Source organism: Eubalaena glacialis, chromosome 2 (genome assembly GCF_028564815.1).
Source record: "Eubalaena glacialis isolate mEubGla1 chromosome 2, mEubGla1.1.hap2.+ XY, whole genome shotgun sequence".
In the NCBI taxonomy this organism is placed as follows: Eukaryota; Metazoa; Chordata; class Mammalia; order Artiodactyla; family Balaenidae; genus Eubalaena; species Eubalaena glacialis.
Window position 1 is genome coordinate 180,503,612 of NC_083717.1, and position 18,484 is coordinate 180,522,095.

Sequence of the window (18,484 nt, forward strand, 5' to 3'; positions counted from 1 at the left end):
TGCTTTATTTTATTTTTGGTTTCCAGGAAGCTCAGATTCAATTTTGATGTTTGACTACTGAAGAAGAAAATGTCAAACATTTTCTTTACCTGATTTTAATATAGTATTTCTATTTATACTTCCCCTGGTATGAATTCTTTACTCACATAATTATTTTAGTACTTATGGACTTGTTATAAGCTGACTCAAATACTTTCCGGAACAAGGCATGGAACAAATAAATGACTAATAGAGCATTTCATTTAATTATTCTCAGGTCTATTAACAGAATGATTAATATCATCACTTTAAAAGAGATCCGGGGGCTTCCCTGGTGGCGCAATGGTTGAGAATCTGCCTGCTAATGCAGGGGACACGGGTTCGAGCCCTGGTCTGGGAAGATCCCACATGCCGCGGAGCAACTGGGCCCGTGAGCCACAATTACTGAGCCTGCGTGTCTGGAGCCTGTTCTCTGCAACAAGAGAGGCCGCGATAGTGAGAGGCCTGCACACCGCGATGAAGAGTGGCCCCCCGCTTGCCGCAACTAGAGAAAGCCCTCGCACAGAAACGAAGACCCAACACAGCCAAAAATAAATAAATAAAAAAAAAAAAAAAAAAAAAGAGATCCAAGAAAAAGAGGTGATACATATTATATATAGAAAATAACCAGTGATAAGACCCCTTATTTTTCTCCCACCCCCAGTTATGAAAAATAAATGTCAAAACAATACATGTTAAGGATTTTAAGCAAAAACACACTCTCAGATAAAAACCAACAAACAAACCAATAGATTCCAAACTGTGACCTGCACTTGCACAGCTGACTACTTCATCAGAATTCTTGAGAAAATGACATAAGAAAAATGTCTCCTAAAAGATATATGTTCAACAAGTTAAATGATTAAAGATAATAAGCCATAAGAAAAGTATAACCATCATTGTATATCCCAACTATATGAAGCAATTCTGGAAGTGGGGAGAAAAATGATTCTTTAAAAAGAAAGAGGTAAAGTATTAGCCCATTCATAATATATGAATTCAAAAATAATTTTCTAATAAAAACTTCATATCCAAAAATAAATGTAACATATGACAATAATTTCTGAATTATCAAAATACTATAATTCTATTCATTTTCATGAAATCCTTCACCAAACCAACAGTACACATATTTTAAAAAGTATAAACCCTCTTATTTATCTTAAGACTAATTTTCTGTAAGAACTTAGAAGTCTTTTAAAAGACAGAGGTTAATTAATAATATTTTGAAAGAAAAGATACCTTTTCTTAAACAAGGATATCGAAATAATTTTACAATTCCATAGTCATCAGCTGTAACTAAAACTTGGCCAATATAGTTTCCATCTACTGAGTTTATATCATTGATATCTGAATACTTGGGCCAAATTCCATTTACTTCAAGGCCTGAAACACATGTCCATGAAGCCCAATGAACACCTTTTATTTCTTCTTTATTTGTCACTTCTTTTCCTCCTAAAAATAAATCATAGTATTAATTTAAGAAGTTATTTCCTTTGATTTTTACTCAAGCATAAACTGTACTGATAACATGGTAAACTCCAAAATTTAAATATCTTCTCCATCCTGTTAAAGGAGAATACATGAATAGGTAGGTGAATATAGTAAGGAAAGGAGAAAATTAAGTGCAAGGAGTTGTTAAAAAGCCACTACCAAAATTATGCTGACTCAGAGACATATAGATTTGATGATGATGTAGCTTAGCAGGTTCGTCCATGTGGACAGTAAAACTGAACCCTATTAAAATCATGCTACAGATCAGTCACAATGGGGTAAGTTAGAAGGAAAAGTAAAAGCTATAAGAAAGTGGCAAATCAGGTATTGAAAAAGAAACCGAAGAAGATAGACGGTTGAGAAAGATAACTGAAAGGATCACAAAGGAAGGATGAGTGACAAGGAACACATTTATGTTAGGTAATAGGACTTCAGGATTCAGTCAATCTTCATTACATACAGATTGTTAATGAAAACTTTTGGAGAGATGCATTAATTTAAATATGCAGCTACTCTTCTTAAATAAGTTATTTTAATATAGTGACTAATTCACTAAGCATCATACCAAATAAAGGGCTGAGAGATAATATTTTGATGGTTCTGTTTTTATTCTTCTCTTTTTAAATCTTTGATAAAAATTCTGTTTTTCAAAATTAGTTTGTTAGCTATATTATTAATATTATGCAAAGTCTGAGATAACAACAAAACCCCAAACAATTTATAGTCAGACATTTCTATCAGTTGTATTTAGTTAATTAGTTGCACCCATTAAAAATGGCATTTTGACTTTCTAATATGCACTAGGACTTTACCATATACTACTCATATGGCATGGACTTCAACATAAAATAGGTCTGTCTTAGATCCTCCAAGCAATTAAGTTTTAATTAAGAACCAAAAGGATTTCAAATGATAAGGCAGCCATAGAGAAAAGATCACAATGTCTGAAATATTAGCTTGTATCTTCTTTGATTTCCTATAATCAAATGTAACTTACACTCTGCCTCTAGTGAAATTCTAAGATATTTTAAAGGAACTAAAAATCTACAAATTATAAATAATTTATAGGAAATTTTTACCTGGCATCCTATAAAAAAGTCTTTTACCATTCCCATCATTTGTTTGTAAATATCTACTGTCTGAGGACCAGTCCAAGTGAGTGATGAAACTAAGTGATCCAACACATTCTCCAAATTTTTTATAACGCTGAGAAACTCCATAAATATCAACTGAGCTGTCATTGCATCCAACAGCAAGGTAAGTTCCATCTGGTGAATATTTTAACTCATGAATTGCCTCCTTCCGATCTTTAATATGTACAACTTCCGTCATATCTCTGTAAAGAGAAAAAAAATGAGACCATACGCAAAGAAGTCACTACAGAATTAGTTCAGTTTTCAAATGTGTCTAAAATGACTATGAGGCTGTATCAAGTATTTATAAACCATAAAACAAATGTAAACGAGTAGTATTAACTCAGGAATAATTTTGCTGAACAGAAATATATGAGGACAATATATGCTGGAAGTAGAGAAAAATACTAAATTTCAGTTCCTAAATTACTTAATTTTAAGTAGTTCAGAGATTCATACTAAATTTCTGGAGTCATACAATAAAGGAAATAAAGTCATGGATTTTTATGATGAAGTTCCTTGTAAGTACTGAGTTTATGAAAAATGCTTAATTATAAAAGCCATGATTTTCAAATTAAATTTTTGTAATGAAGCAAATGTACAAAATTGCATCCAGGAAATAAAGAAAGGAGAAATTGATTTGTATTATTTCAGTAATACATTTGAATGTATATCTTTATATAGATACCACTAGTTACTTTTATTTCAACCTCTTTGACCTTTTTTAATAGAATATAAATTCTTCCCAATTAGCGACCATGTCAGCCAGCAAAGTTAAATATATTTTTTTTAATGATGCCTTATAACTGATTTTCCAGAATAATAACAGGTACTGGTAATAGCCATAAAAATGGGTAAACACTTAGTTAAACACTACTGAGTTTCCAAACATGTGGAGTTGGTGGAGAGGCGGAGAAGAGGGAGGCAGCAAGGGAGAAGGGGCAGGAGGAAGTGAGAATTCTATTTCCAACTAGTGCCAGGCACTTTTTCCAAATAAATTTTGCATTACCCATCTGAAAGGTTCTCAACAGATAATTTCAAGAATAAAAGCTTAAATGGTTATTTCCCAATTTTTACAATTTCTAAATGGACAATTTAAAGCAATCAAACTCATATTTCTTTCAGTAACACTAAGTATTTAACTGTTTTAGGCACATGGGATACAAAGATGAACTCATCTTCTGTGAGAGACAAAGTAATTATACTTTATAATTGAGAAAATGTAGTGAGTGCTCAAAAGGTTATGTGTGAAGTTCTATAAGAAATACTGAAAAAGGGTTAAGACTAAAGGCAGGGGACTTCCCTGGTGGTGCAGTGGTTAAGAATCTGCCTGCCAATGCAGGGGACACGGGTTCGATCCCTGGTCTGGGAAGATCTCACATGCCAAGGAGCAACTAAGCCCGCGCACCACAACTACTGAGCCCACGATCTAGAGCCCGCGAGCCACAACTACTGAGCCCATGCGCCACAACTACTGAAGCCCACGTGCTTTAGAGCCCATGCATCACAACTACCGAGCCCATGTGTCACAACTTCTGAAGCCTGCGTGCTCTAGGGCCCACGTGCCACAACTACTGAGCCCATGTGCTGCAACTAGCCACCGCAATGAGAAGCCCGCGCACCACAATGAAGAGTAGCCCCGCTCGCCGCAACTAGTGAAAGCCCATGCACAGCTACGAAGACCCAGCGCAGCAATCAATCAATCAATAACTAAAAGACTAAAGGCAGGAAGGGACCAAGGAAGAGTGATACCTATTTGTGCATAAAACCTGAGGGGCTGGCTAAGCATAAAAGAGTGAAGGTTTTCCAGAAAGAAGACACAGCATGAGCAATGCAAGTACATGGTACATTTGAAGAACAGTAGATAATACAACTAGATACAAGATAAGTAGGAAAAGCAGTGACTTGATGGGGTTAAAGAGATAAATTGAGGACAGTGTGTAACAGATCTGATACACTGCCAAGGAACTTGGGCTTTACCCTGGTGTTAATCATATAAAGAAAGAGACAAAAATCATCCCCTTAACTACAAAAGGGAATCAGAACAAAACAAAACAAAATAAATGAAGGAAAAAAAGTACTTTTTAAAAGAGCTTTCCTGGTCAACGTCACTTTTGCCTTAGACCCTGCAACTTGCAAGGTCCTCTTCCTAAGCACAGAATAATGTAGCTACTTCTACTTTTCCCAGTGACTTCTTCCTTTCAGTTTTAATTAAATCCATGCATCTTACCTCCCTTTCTTCATACCCATTCATCCATCCATCCACTCATCCATCCATTAGTACATCCAGCCATTCATCTATATCTATATGGAGCAAGATTTTTAAGAAAACATCTAAGACACTATTTGATAGCTTTTCCTTTTTATGCCTTCTTTATTAAAGATATAATCATTCCAGTATCAATCACGAACATTAGTTAAAAATGCTCCTGGAAAATTCTTCAGACTTGTTTTGGTATTTTTTTTTACAGCTTTTTTGTTCTAGAGACTTAACTGCTCCCAGTTAACGAGAGAAATAAGTGTGGATATCTCAGGTTGTCTCTTGCTTTCTACCACTGTGACCCTGTCCACCAACCAACACACGCACACAGAGAAGAAACCAACAGTGATGGAAAGAGATTCTGATTGACTGATTGGTTTTATAGTACGTATTACGTTATTACATCAACACTATGAATTATAACTATCTTCTCTGACAAAGATGTTTCTTTGACAAATTTACAGGTAAGAAGACTATTATTAGATGAAAATGTATTGATTTCTAAAAATTCTGAATTAAGTCTTCTGGGAAACTTGTATGCAAATTCTGTGATTTCTTTAAGAAGCAGAGGGAGGCCAAAGCCTCGGAATACTCATACATTAGCAGTCTGTAACACACCACAAAAGTAAAAGTACACAATATTGATAGAGCATATATATTGATAGAGCATATAACAGAAGAACCGTTCCTAGGTGAAGGAGTTAGAGGAAACAGACCAAAAGAAGTGGAGTTTAAACTTCATTCTGAGGAATTAATGGGACTTAGCTCAGCAGAAGACAGGAACTGGGAGGAAAAAGCCTACATTCCATCAGAGCTAAAAGTATGTGAAATTGCTGATGGCAAGAGAAAGCATTCAAGCTCAGCTTGAGAAGCCCAGTGTAGTGGTACTGAAACAAGCAAAGGGGGCTTTGATGTGAGCAGAGTCTGGTAAGGAAGACTAAGGGAAAATTATAAAAGTCCTCAGAGATCTAAAGATTTTTGGCCTTAACTTGTAAATATAAGCTAGGGTGGGATGAATCAATCAGATCACTAATCTGGTTCGAGAGTAAAAAACAAATTGAAGGAGTATAACAGCAGGATTAAGACCAATTAGAAGACTACTACAGATGGTGGTTGCTCAGACTTCAGAAAGAAGTGAAATGATCTGAAATATGCAGTATTATACAATCCACACTATTATAGAATATTTAGTATATCTTAAAGATATTATCATTCTAATCTTATTCACAAACCTTAACTAAAATGCTTCTAGACAATTCATCAGGCAAGTAAAATCAACAGGATACAGTGATGGATTAGAAATGGTGGTTACCTCCTAGAGTAATGGAAATAAAAACAAAAATAAACAAATGGGACCTAAAGAAACTTAAAAGCTTTTGCACAGCTAAGGAAACCATAAACAAGACGAAAAGACAACCCTCAGAATGGGAGAAAATATTTGCAAACGAAGCAATGGACAAAGGATTAATCTTGAAAATATACAAGCAGCTCATGCAGCTCAATAACAAAAAACAAACAACCCAATCCAAAAATGGGCAGAAGACCTAAATAGACATTTCTCCAGAGAAGATATACAGATTGCCAACAAACACATGAAAGGATGCTCAATATCACTAATCATTAGAGAAATGCAAATCAAAACTACAATGAGGTATCACCTCACATCGGTCAGAATGGCCATCACCAAAAAATCTACAAACAATAAATGCTGGAGAGGGTGTGGAGAAAAGGGAACCCTCTTGCACTGTTGGTGGGAATGTAAACTGATACAGCCACTATGGAGAACAGTATGGAGGTTCCTCAAAAAACTAAAAATAGAACTACTATATGACCCAGCAATCCCACTACTGGGCATATACCCTGAGAAAACCATAATTCAAAAAGAGACATGTACCACAGTGTTCACTACAGCACTATTTACAGTAGCAAGGACATGGAAGCAACCTAAGTGTCCATCGACAGATGAATGGATAAAGAAGATGTAGCACATATATACAATGGAATATTACTCATCCACAAAAAGAAACGAAATTGAGTTACTTGTAGTGAGGTGGATGGACCTAGAGTCTGTCATACAGAGTGAAGTAAGTCAAAAAGAGAAAAAATATGCTAACACATGTATATGGAATGTTAAAAAAAAAAAAAAAAAGGTTCTGATGAACCTAGGGGCAGGACAGGAATAAAGACACAGATGTAGAGAATGGACTTGAGGACACAGGGGAGGGGGGAAGGGGAAGCTGGGATGAAGTGAGACAGTAGCATTGACATATATACACTACCAACTGTAAAATAGGTAGCTAGTGGGAAGCAGATGCATAGCACAGGGAGATCAGCTCAGTGCTTTGTGACCACCTAGAGGGGTGGGATAGGGAGGGTGGGAGGGAGGCTCAAGAAGGAGGGGATATGGTGATATATGTATACATATAGCTGATTCACTTTGTTATACAGCAGAAACTAACACAACATTGTAAAGCAATTATACTCCAATAAAGATGTAAAAAAAAAAAAAAAAGAAATGGTGGTTAGAGAGAGAGAGAGGTATCAATGATAATGCCTAGGTTTTTGGCTTATACAAGAACATGGACAGAATAGGGCCCAGAGACAGAAGATCAGTTTGGGACGGGGGATGCTGGGTTCAGCTTTGGACATGCTGAATTGCAGATGTCTTTGAGATACCCAAGTGATGTTAAATAAGCAACTGGATATGCATGACTGGAGTTTAGAGGTGATAACAGGGCTAGAACTATGCATCCGGGATCATCAGGCTATGGGTAGTAACTGAAGCTAGAGGCAGGATGAGATTACCTAGCGAGATAATAGAGTCAAAAAGAGCAGAAAGCCTAGAATCTGAGCTTTGAGGAACTTCAATTTTACTGGGTAGGCAGAAGATAATTAGCCTACAAAGAAAATGGAGCCAGAGGCTGAAAAGAGAAAGAATTAACATCTAAAGCCAGGGAAGAGAATGTTTCGAGAAGGAGCAAGTTGTTAAAGGGGTCAAATTTACTGCTGAGAATCAATTTAGATGAGAACTGAAAAATATCTCCTGGTTTTAGTTACAGGGCACTATTAGTGAAGGTTTTCCAATTTAAAGATGAAGGCAAAAGCTATATTGGAATGGGGGTAGAAAGTTGATAAGTTAATTGGAAGGAAAGAGAGATAGTAAAATAGGCAGTTTTTTGAGATATTTACTGTGAAAGAGAAGAGAGTAGAGATGTGATATAACCAAAGAGGGCCTCAGGCTCGAGGTAGGAATTTTAAGATAAGACATATTTGAGCATGTTTTAATAGTGCTCTTGGTGGGGGCAGAGAGAGAAAAAAAACTTTGATGTGAAAAAGTAATGGACATATACAAAGAGTTACTTTTTGAAAGCCAGGAAACTTTCAGAACTTATTACTCCCATGAAATGAGGCAGACAAAATATAAATATGTTGAAAAAAAAATTTAAATGAATGTGTGATTAGTTAGGGGAAAAACTGTCCTAATCCTTTTAAAGTTGATATAACTCAGCAGTGACACTGTCAGAAAAGACAACTGGCTAGCGACTGGTATAATCTAAAATGGCAACGTTAATGTTTTCACAACTAAAGTCTACCCCATACACTGCAGGAAACCTTACTCCATCTTCAGCATAATTTATTAACCATGCTCACCAAGGTCTTCCACTGAAGTCTCCCTAATTACTTATGAGAATGAATTAGCGCCTTGGAAGAGTTTGATGTTGATAATACCATGCAGCCCACCATGAGTCAAAGTTTTATATATATTCATATATATCTTCTAATTTGAAAAATATTTGCAATTTTTCATTTGACTCCATGATATTAGTGTTTCTTTTAGTATAAAATTAACATTTTTATAACAAGGAAAAGAGACGTTCTAAGAAGTTATATGATTTTGCCCTGGCACATCACCTTGTACCCCAATTTAAGAATCAGTGTGTTAGTTTCTAATCTATGCTATGTTCCTCTAATCATAACATAACCACTCCTGTGAGGGTACTTTGCTACTGCTATACTTATGAATTCTGCTCTATGATATGGAGAATATACACAGCGAACCAAGAAGAAACAGTGACCAGGTAAATTAAGAAGGATTAGGAATATTTTTGAGGGAGTTCCTTGGTGGCCTATTGGTTAGGATTCCAGGCTTTCACTGCCACGGCCCAGAGTTCAATTCCTGGTCAGGGAACTGAGATGGCGCAAGCTGTGCGACGCATGCCTCCCTTACCCCAAAAAAAGAATATTTTTGAGTTGCTAAAATACTGACTTATTAGAGATAACTTATTCACCCAGTTTCTTGCATACAATAATTGAAAGGACAAGTAAATGTACAAACGAAAAAATAACAATCACTATTTTTAATGCATACCAAGTATCTGATAGAAATTCTCAGGTGTTTTACATGCATCTTAAATTCTTGGTTGTAAAACAACCCAAATGTACTTAATGACACTGAATTTTACACTTAAAAATGGTAAATTTTATATTATGTATGTTTTATCACAATAAAAAAATTAGATTAAGAGAAAAATCTCAGCATATCTCATTATAGAAACCTGTCCCAGAAAGAAGAGTCATATCTATAGCAGCTCAGAAGTACAAGAGAACATGATGTATCTGAAAAAGTGAAAGATGTTTTATACATGTTAAAAGAAAGAGATTGCGGTAGAAAGAAATAGGCTAGAGATATGGGCAGGATACGCTATGTTAAGAATTATGAACTTCATCCTAAGGACAGTGCGATGCTTTTATCATACTTTAGAAAGAGGAGGGATGCAAACAAATGTGTTTTAAAAGGCATCACTATAACTGTAGAGTGTAAAAAGGACTTGAGGAAGCAAAATAGGAGGTAAGGAGACCAGCTGAGATGCTATTCCACCAATCCAGGTAAGACATGGCAAAAGTTTATACAAGAGTACAATGGTGAGAGTGGAAGGAAGTAGATTAATTTGAGAGCTATTTAGGAATTAGGTTCTCCAGAATTTAGTGATTAACTAGACATGAGAGGCAAAGGAGAGAAATGAATCAATGGTTTCTGGATTGGGCAACTGGGTGGATGGTCCTACGATTCATTAAACTAGATGTGAAAAATTTCATAGACACTTGTCCTCGTGAACACGTGTGGATCTACAGCAAATTTTTAAATGGCTGTATAGAATTCAACTGAATGCAATAATCCAACATATCCATAATCCAACAAAAGATGTTAACTGCTTTAACAAATTCTTTAAACTTTTCTAATTACCCAAACAAAGGAAAAGATTCAGGCATTTTCTTCAAAGCATAAATCTGCAAATAACAACAAAACCATTCACTCATTTTTAACAGTTTCAAGGTCTCCTTCTCTCTCTTCCATGTCAGAAGATCATTACTGAAAATCAATACTACCAAGAAATGGAAATCAAGACCCAAATTTAACTCAAAATTTTAGTCATTATTCTACTAAGCATTCTTAATCCCCCAAACCAAGGTTTTTGAGTTAACTTAATTTTCTGACAAAGCCATTTTTATAAACATATTTTTTATACTTAATGAAACTAATATCTGAAAATATATATATTAATAAGAAGGGAGGGGGTGAAAGGAAATGGGTAAAAATAAGTACTATGCACTCTATCTCACTTAACAGAAATTTACTCTCTCTTTCTACTTCTACCCTAATACATACCTTACTCTAAGTACAGTGAATGAGCCATCCTTCATTCCAAGGGCAAGATGGATCCCATCTACATTTACAGCTGCACAACGAATTGGTTCTTCCATATTACACCTTGCTATTAGTGCATGATCAACTAGGCTCCATATCCTGTAACATTTAATTAAAATAAAAGAACAGTTAACAAACATACACTTAAAAAATGATAGACTCTATGAAAAAACTGTTGGTTAAAATAATAATTTCATTTTAAGGAGGCAAGATAAACCTAGATTTTTAACAGTATGCTTGTGGCCGGGAATTCTTATCTACGAAACAGAAGTATTCTTAATGCTTAAAATGACAAGGGTTAATAGAATCTTTTATTTTTTATTTATTTTAACATCTTTATTGGAGCATAATTGCTTTACATTGTTGTGTTAGTTTCTGCTGAATAACAAAGTGAATCAGCTACACGTATACATATATCCCCATATCCCCTCCCTCTTGCATCTCCCACCCACCCTCCCTATCCCACCCCTCTAGGTGGTCACAAAGCACTGAGCTGATCTCCCTGTGCTATGCGGCTGCTTCCCACTAGCTATCTATTTTACATTTGGTAGTGTATATATGTCCATGCCACTCTCTCACTTCGTCCCAGTTTACCCTTCCCTCTCCCCGTGTCCTCAAGTCCATTTTCTATGTCTGCAGCTTTATTCCTGTCCTGCCCCTAGGTTCTTCAGAACCATTTTCTTTTTTTAGATTCCATATATATGTGTTAGCATACGGTATTTGTTTTTCTCTTTCTGACTTACTTCACTCTGTATGACAGACTCTAGGTCCATCCACCTCACTACAAATAACTCAATTTCGTTTCTTTTTATGGCTGAGTAATCTTCCATTGTATATATGTGCCACATCTTCTTTATCCATTCATCTGTTGATGGACACTTAGGTTGCTTCCATGTCCTGGCTATTGTAAATAGAGCTGCAATGAACATTGTGGTACATGACTCTTTTTGAATTATGGTTTTCTCAGGGTATATGCCCAGTAGTGGGATTGCTGGGTCGTATGGTAGTTCTATTTTTAGTTTTTTGAGGAACCTCCATACTGTTCTCCATAGTGGCTGTATCAATTTACATTCCCACCAACAGTGCAAGAGGGTTCCCTTTTCTCCACACCCTCTCCAGCATTTATTGTTTGTAGATTTTTTGATGATGGCCATTCTGACCGATGTGAGGTGATACCTCATTGTAGTTTTGATTTGCATTTCTCTAATGATGACTGACGTGGAGCATCCTTTCATGTGTTTGTTGGCAATCTGTTTATCTTCTTTGGAGAAATGTCTATTTAGGTCTTCTGCCCATTTTTGGATTGGGTTGTTTTTTTGAGAATGAGCTACATGAGCTGCTTGTATATTTTGGAGATTAACGCTTTGTAAGTTGCTTCGTTTGCAAATATTTTATCCCATTCTGAGGGTGGTGTTTTCATCTTGTTTATGGTTACTTTTGCTGTGCAAAAGCTTTTAAGTTTCATTAGGTCCCATTTGTTTATGTTCATTTTTACTTCCATTTCTCCAGGAAGTCAGTCAAAAAGGATCTTGCTGTGATTTATGTCATAGAGTGTTCTGCCTATGTTTTCCTCTAAGAGTTTTATAGTGCTTGGCCTTACATTTAGGTCTTTAATCCATTTTGGGTTTATTGTTGTGTATGGTGCTAGGGAGTGTTCTAATTTCATTCTTTTACATGTAGCTGTCCAGTTGTCCCAGCACCACTTATTGAAGAGGCTGTCATTTGCCATTGTGTATACTTGCCTCCTTAATCAAAGATAAGGTGACCATATGTGCATGGCTTTATCTCTGGGCTTTCTATCCTGTTCCATTGATCTATGTTTCTGTTTTTGTGCCAGTACCATACTGTCTTGATTACTGTAGCTTTGTAGTTAGTCTGAAGTCAGGGAGCCTGATTCCTCCTGCTCTGTTTTTCTATCTCAAGATTGCTTTGGCTATTCGGGGTCTTCTGTGTTTCCACAGAAACTGAAATTTTTGTTCTTATTCTGTGAAAAATGCCATTGGTAGTTTGATAGAGATTGCATTGAATCTGTAGATTGATTTGGGTAGTACAGTCATTTTCACAATACTGATTCTTCCAATCCAAGAACATGGTATATCTCCACCTGTTTGTATCACCTTTAATTTCTTTCATCAGTACCTTATAGTTTTCGGCATACAGGTCTTTTGTCTCCTTAGGTAGGTTTATTCCTAGGTATTTTATTCTTTTTGTTGCAAGGGTAAAAGGGAGTGTTTCCTTAATTTCTCTTCCAGATTTTTCATCATTAGTGTATAGGAATGCAAGAAATTTCTGTGCATTAATTTTGTATCCTGCTACTTTACCAAATTCATTGATTAGCTCTAGTAGTTTTCTGGTAGTATCTTTAGGATTCTCTATGTACAGTATCATGTCATCTGCAAACAGTGACAGCTTTACTTCTTCTTTTCCGATTTGGATTCCTTTTATTTCTTTTTTGTCTCTGATTGCTAGGCTAAAACTTCCGAAACTATGTTGAATATTAGTGGTGAGAGTGGGCAACCTTGTCTTATTCCAGATCTTAGTGGAAATGGTTTCAGTTTTTCACCCTTGAGAACGATGTTGGCTGTGGGTCTGTCATATATGGCCTTTATTATGTTCAGGTAAGTTCCCTCTATGCGTACTTTCTGGAGAGTTTTTATCATAAATGGGTGTTGAATTTTGTCAAAAGCTTTTTCTGCACCTACTGAGATGATCATATGGTTTTCCTCCTTCAATTTGTGAATATGGTGTATCACATTGTTTGATTTGCTTATACTGAAGAATCCTTGCATTCCTGGGATAAACCCCACTTGATCATGGTGTATGATCCTTTTAATGTGCTGCTGGATTCTGTTTGCTAGTATTTTGTTGAGGATTTTTGCATTTATGTTCATCAGCGATACGGGCCTGTAGTTTTCTTTTTTTGTGCCATCTTTGTGTGGTTTTGGTATCAGGGTGATGGTGGCCTCATAAAATGAGTTGGGGAGTGTTCCTCCCTCTGCTATATTTTGGAAGAGTTTGAGAAGGATAGGTGTTAGCTCTTCTCTAAATGTTTGATAGAATTCTCCTGTGAAGCCATCTTGTCCTGGGCTTTGGTTTGTTGTAAGATTTTTAATCACAGTTTCAATTTCAGTGCTTGTGATTGGTCTGTTTATATTTTCTATTTCTTCCTGGTTCAGCTTCAGAAGATTGTGCTTTTCTAAGAATTTGTCCATTTCTTCCAGGTTGCCCATTTTATTGGCCTATAGTTGCTTGTAGTAATCTCTCATGATCCTTTTTATTTCTGCAGTGTCAGTTGTTACTTCTCCTTTTTCGTTTCTAATTCTGCTGATTTGAGTCTTCTCCCTTTTTTTCTTGATGAGTCTGGCTAATGGTTTACCGATTTTGTTTACCTCCTCAAAGAACCAGCTTTTAGTTTTATTGATCTTTGCTGTCATTTCCTTCATTTCTTTCTCATTTATTTCTGATCTGATCTTTATGATTTCTTTCTTTCTGCTAACTTTGGGGTTTTTTTGTCTTCTTTCTCTAATTGCTTTAGGTGTAAGGTTAGGTTGTTTGAGATTTTTCTTGTTCCTTGAGGTAGGATTATATTGCTATAAACTTCCCTCTTAGAACTGCTTTTGGTGCATTCCACAGGTTTTGGGTTGTCGTGTTTTCGTTGTCATTTGTTTCTAGGTATTTTTTGATTTCCTCTGATTTCTTCAGTGATCTCTTGGTTATTCAGTAGTGTATTGTTTAGCCTCCATGTGTTTGTATTTTTTACAGATTTTTTTCCTGTAATTGATATGTGGTCTCATAGCATTGTGGTTGGAAAAGATACTTGATACGATTTCAATTTTCTTGAATTTACCAAGGCTGGACTTGTGACCCAAGATATGATCTATCCTGGAGAATGTTCCATGAGCACTTGAGAGGAAAGTGTAATCTGCTGTTTTTGGATGGAATGTCCTATAAATATCAATTAAATCCATCTTGGTTAATGTATCATTTAAAGCTTGTGTTTCCTTATTTATTTTCATTTTGGATGATCTGTCCATTGGTGAAAGTGGGGTGTTAAAGTCCCCTACTATTATTGTGTTATTGTCGATTTCCCCTTTTATGGCTGTTAGCATTTGCCTTATGTATTGAGGTGCTCCTATGTTGGGTGCATAAATATTTACAATTGTTATATCTTCTTGGATTGATCCCTTTGTCATTATGTAGTGTCCTTCTTTGTCTCTTGTGATCGTCTTTATTTTAAAGTCTATTTTGTCTGATATGAGAATTGCTACTACAGCTTTTTGATTTCCATTTGCATGGAATATCATTTTCCATCCCCTCACTTTCAGTCTGTATGTGTCCCTAGGTCTGAAGTGGGTCTCTTGTAGATAGCATATATACGGGTCTTGTTTTTGTATCCATTCAGCCAGTCTATGTCTTTTGGTTGGAGCATTTAATTCATTTACATTTAAGGTAATTATTGATATGTATGTTCCTGTTACCATTTTCTTAATTGTTCTGAGTTTGTTATTGTAAGTCTTTTACTTCTCTTGTGTTTCCTGCCTAGAGAAGTTCCTTTAGCATTTGTTGTAGAGCTGGTTTTGTGGTGCTGAATTCTCTTAGGTTTTGCTTGTCTGTAAAGGTTTTTTTTTTTGTTTTTTGTTTTTTGTAAAGGTTTTAACTTCTCCGTCAAACCTGAATGAGATCCTTGCTGGGTAGAGTAATCTTGGTTGTAGGTTTTTCCCTTTCGTCACTTTAAATATATCCTGCCACTCTCTTCTGGCTTGCAGAGTTTCTGCTGAAAGATCAGCTGTTAACCTTATGGGGATTCCCTTGTATGTTAATTATTGCTTTACCCTTGCTGCTTTTAATTTTTCTTTGTATTTAGTTTTTGATAGTTTGATTAATTTGTTTCTTGGCATGTTTCTCCTTGGATTTATCCTGTATGGGACTCACTGCACCTCTTGGACTTGATTGACTATTTCCTTTCCCATATTAGGGAAGTTTTCAACTATAATCTCTTTAAATATTTTCTCAGTCCCTTTCTTTTTCTCTTCTTCTTCTGGGACCCCTATAATTCAAATGTTGGTGCATTTAATGTTGTCCCAGAGGTCTCTGAGACTGTCCTCATTTCTTTTCATTCTTTTTTCTTTATTCTGCTCTGCAGTAGTTATTTCCACTATTTTATCTTCCAGGTCACTTACCCATTCTTCTGCCTCAGTTATTCTGCTATTAATTCCTTCTAGAGAATTTTTAATTTCATTTATTGTGTTGTTCATCATTGTTTGTTTGCTCTTTAGTTCTTCTAGGTCCTTGTTAAATGTTTCTTGTATTTTCTCCATTCTATTTCCAAGATTTTGGATCATCTTTACTATCATTACTCTGATTTCTTTTTCAGGTAGACTGCCTATTTCCTCTTCAGTTGTTTGGTTAGGTGGGTTTTTACCTTGCTCCTTCATCTGCTGTATATTTCTCTGTCTTCTCATTTTGCTTAACTGACTGTGTTTGGGGTCTCCTTTTCGCAGGCTGCAGGTTCGTAGTTCCCGTTGTTTTTGGTGTCTGCCCCCACTGGGTAAGGATGGTTCAGTGGCTTGTGTAGGCTACCTGGTGAAGTGGACTGGTGCCTGTGTTCTGGTGGATGAGGCTGGATCTTGTCTTTCTGGTGGGCAGGGCTGTGTCTGGTAGTGTCTTCTGGGGTGTCTGTGAACTTATGGTTTTAGGCAGCCTCTCTGCTAATGGGTGGGGTTGTGTTCCTGTTTTGCTAGTAGTTTGGCATGGGGTGTCCAGCACTGCAGGTTGCTGGTCGTTGGGTGGAGCTGGGTCTTATTGTTGAGACAGAGATCTCTGGGAGAGCTCTTGCCAAATGATATTACATGGGGCCGGGAGGTCTCTGGTGGTCCAATGTCCTGAACTCAGCTCTTCCACCTCCAAGGCTCAGGTCTGACAGCCAGTCAGAGCACCAAGACCTTGTCAGCCATACGGCTATTTTAGACTCAGCTGAATATGGAGCAAAGCAACAGAATGGAGTGGATCAGTGACTCTCAATTTTTAGGGCATCAGAACCACTTGGAGGGCTTGTGAAAACACAGGTTGCTGGGCTCCACCTCAGAATTTCTGCTCCAGAATTTTTCATTCAGACTTTTCTGATTCTGACCTTTTGGCCTAGAGAAAAGTTTGACTGTTTCTGAGCTGCCTGGCTCTGGAGAATGTTGCTCTCTCCCCAGCTCTAGGAATGTTCTTCTGCCTTCCTCACTGGGGGCTGTGGGAGGATGAGCCAGGGCCCTGTACTCCCAATTAGCCAGATGAGGAAACTGAAGTTGACAGCGACCAGAAAACTTGCCCCAGGTACACAGGTAGTAAGAAGGAGACTCAGGTGCCAAATCAAGTCCTCTACCAACAGGGCCACTGTCATGCTGCCTCTTCTTGCCTTGAAGATAATGAAGCAGAGTCTCCGGTCCAGGTGGTCTCAACAACACATTACTCTCTAAAGGCGAGTCCTTGGAACCAGCTCCTACTGTGGGAGCGGTGGGCAGAATATCAGAATCTTTTATTTTTAAGACGATGTAATAACATTAATTTTTTCCAATCATTCATCTTAGGTGGATGATTTCTACCCTGATTAAAGGGGAGATACATATACAGTACAGTGGTGTATGGTATACACCATATTTAGTCTTTTAATTTAAGAATAACACTTCAGGTTATGCAAATTCAGTCTTTTCCAGACCCTAATGTTGGAAAACTGTAACAAGAAGTAAAAAATGCCCATTGTTTGAAAGTTAAGTATTACACTTCCAAATAACCTAAAGGACAAAGACCAAAATTCTAATGAAAACTAGTAACATTTTAGAAGTAAATTATAACAGAAGTATTTCATATCAAAACTTGTGGGATATAGCTGAGATAGCACTTAGGGAGAAATTTAAATCCAGATATTATCAAAATAAAGGCTACAACTTAATGAACCAGCATCTACTCTAAAAGGTTAGGAAAAGATCAGCAAAACTAAGTATATTTTTAAATGTTTTATAGCAGTATCTTATTTTAAAAAATTCTGTTTGTTTTTGCTGTTTTCTATGATTTTGTATATTGTTTCTATATCCAGGAAATTTGCTAAATTCTCTTTTTAATTCCAATAATTTCTCTGTATTTTCCTTTTAATTCTCTACATATACAATTATAATACCTGCAAATGACAGTTGTTTCTTCCTTTCTATTCAAAAATCTCTCTCTATATATACATCTATTGAAAATATATACATATATACACACACATATACATATACATATATATATACACACACATATACATATACATATATATATACACATACATATATATATATATATTTGGGCTCACTGCGCTGACAAACACTTCTAGTCTGTAGCTGAATATAATGGTGAAGAATATAATAATGAAAAATATAATGGTGAAAGTGGGCACCATTTTCTTCTTCCTCATTTTAAAGAAAAACTTTCAGTGTTTCAACATTAAACATGATATTTCCAGATGACTTTCTATGCCCACAGACTGTGGGCCACACTGGGTCCATTGCCTGTCTTTGTATAGTCTACAAGCTAAGAATGGGTTTTGCGTTTTTTTAATTGAAGTATAGTTGATTTACAATATTGTGTTAGTTTCAGGTATACAGCATAGTGATTCAGTTATTATTTTTTTGCAGATTATATCCCATTATAGGTTATTATAAGATATTGAATATAATTCCCTGTGCTATACAGTAAATTCTTATTATTTTATGTAGAGTGGTTTGTGTTAATACCATACTCCTAATTTGTCCCCCACCCGCTTTGGTGACCGCAAGCTTTTTTCTTTCTTCTTTTTTTTTAAATAAATAAATTTATTTATTTTTGGCTGCATTGGGTCTTTGTTGCTGT

At 36.2% G+C, this 18,484-nt stretch overlaps 1 protein-coding gene across 2 annotated transcripts in view; it reads right to left on the reverse strand.

The window, feature by feature from the left end:
• EML5 (EMAP like 5) overlaps window positions 1-18,484 on the reverse strand; it is a 163,913-nt gene that overhangs the window by 89,742 nt on the left and 55,687 nt on the right. For both annotated transcript variants that reach the window (XM_061181152.1, XM_061181151.1), the window contains exons 8-10: window positions 10,574-10,711; window positions 2,592-2,848; window positions 1,261-1,473 (exon numbers count right to left, since the gene is read on the reverse strand). In XM_061181152.1, coding sequence (XP_061037135.1) covers window positions 1,261-1,473; window positions 2,592-2,848; window positions 10,574-10,711 — 608 coding nt within the window. The remainder of the gene's footprint in view (window positions 1-1,260; window positions 1,474-2,591; window positions 2,849-10,573; window positions 10,712-18,484) is intronic.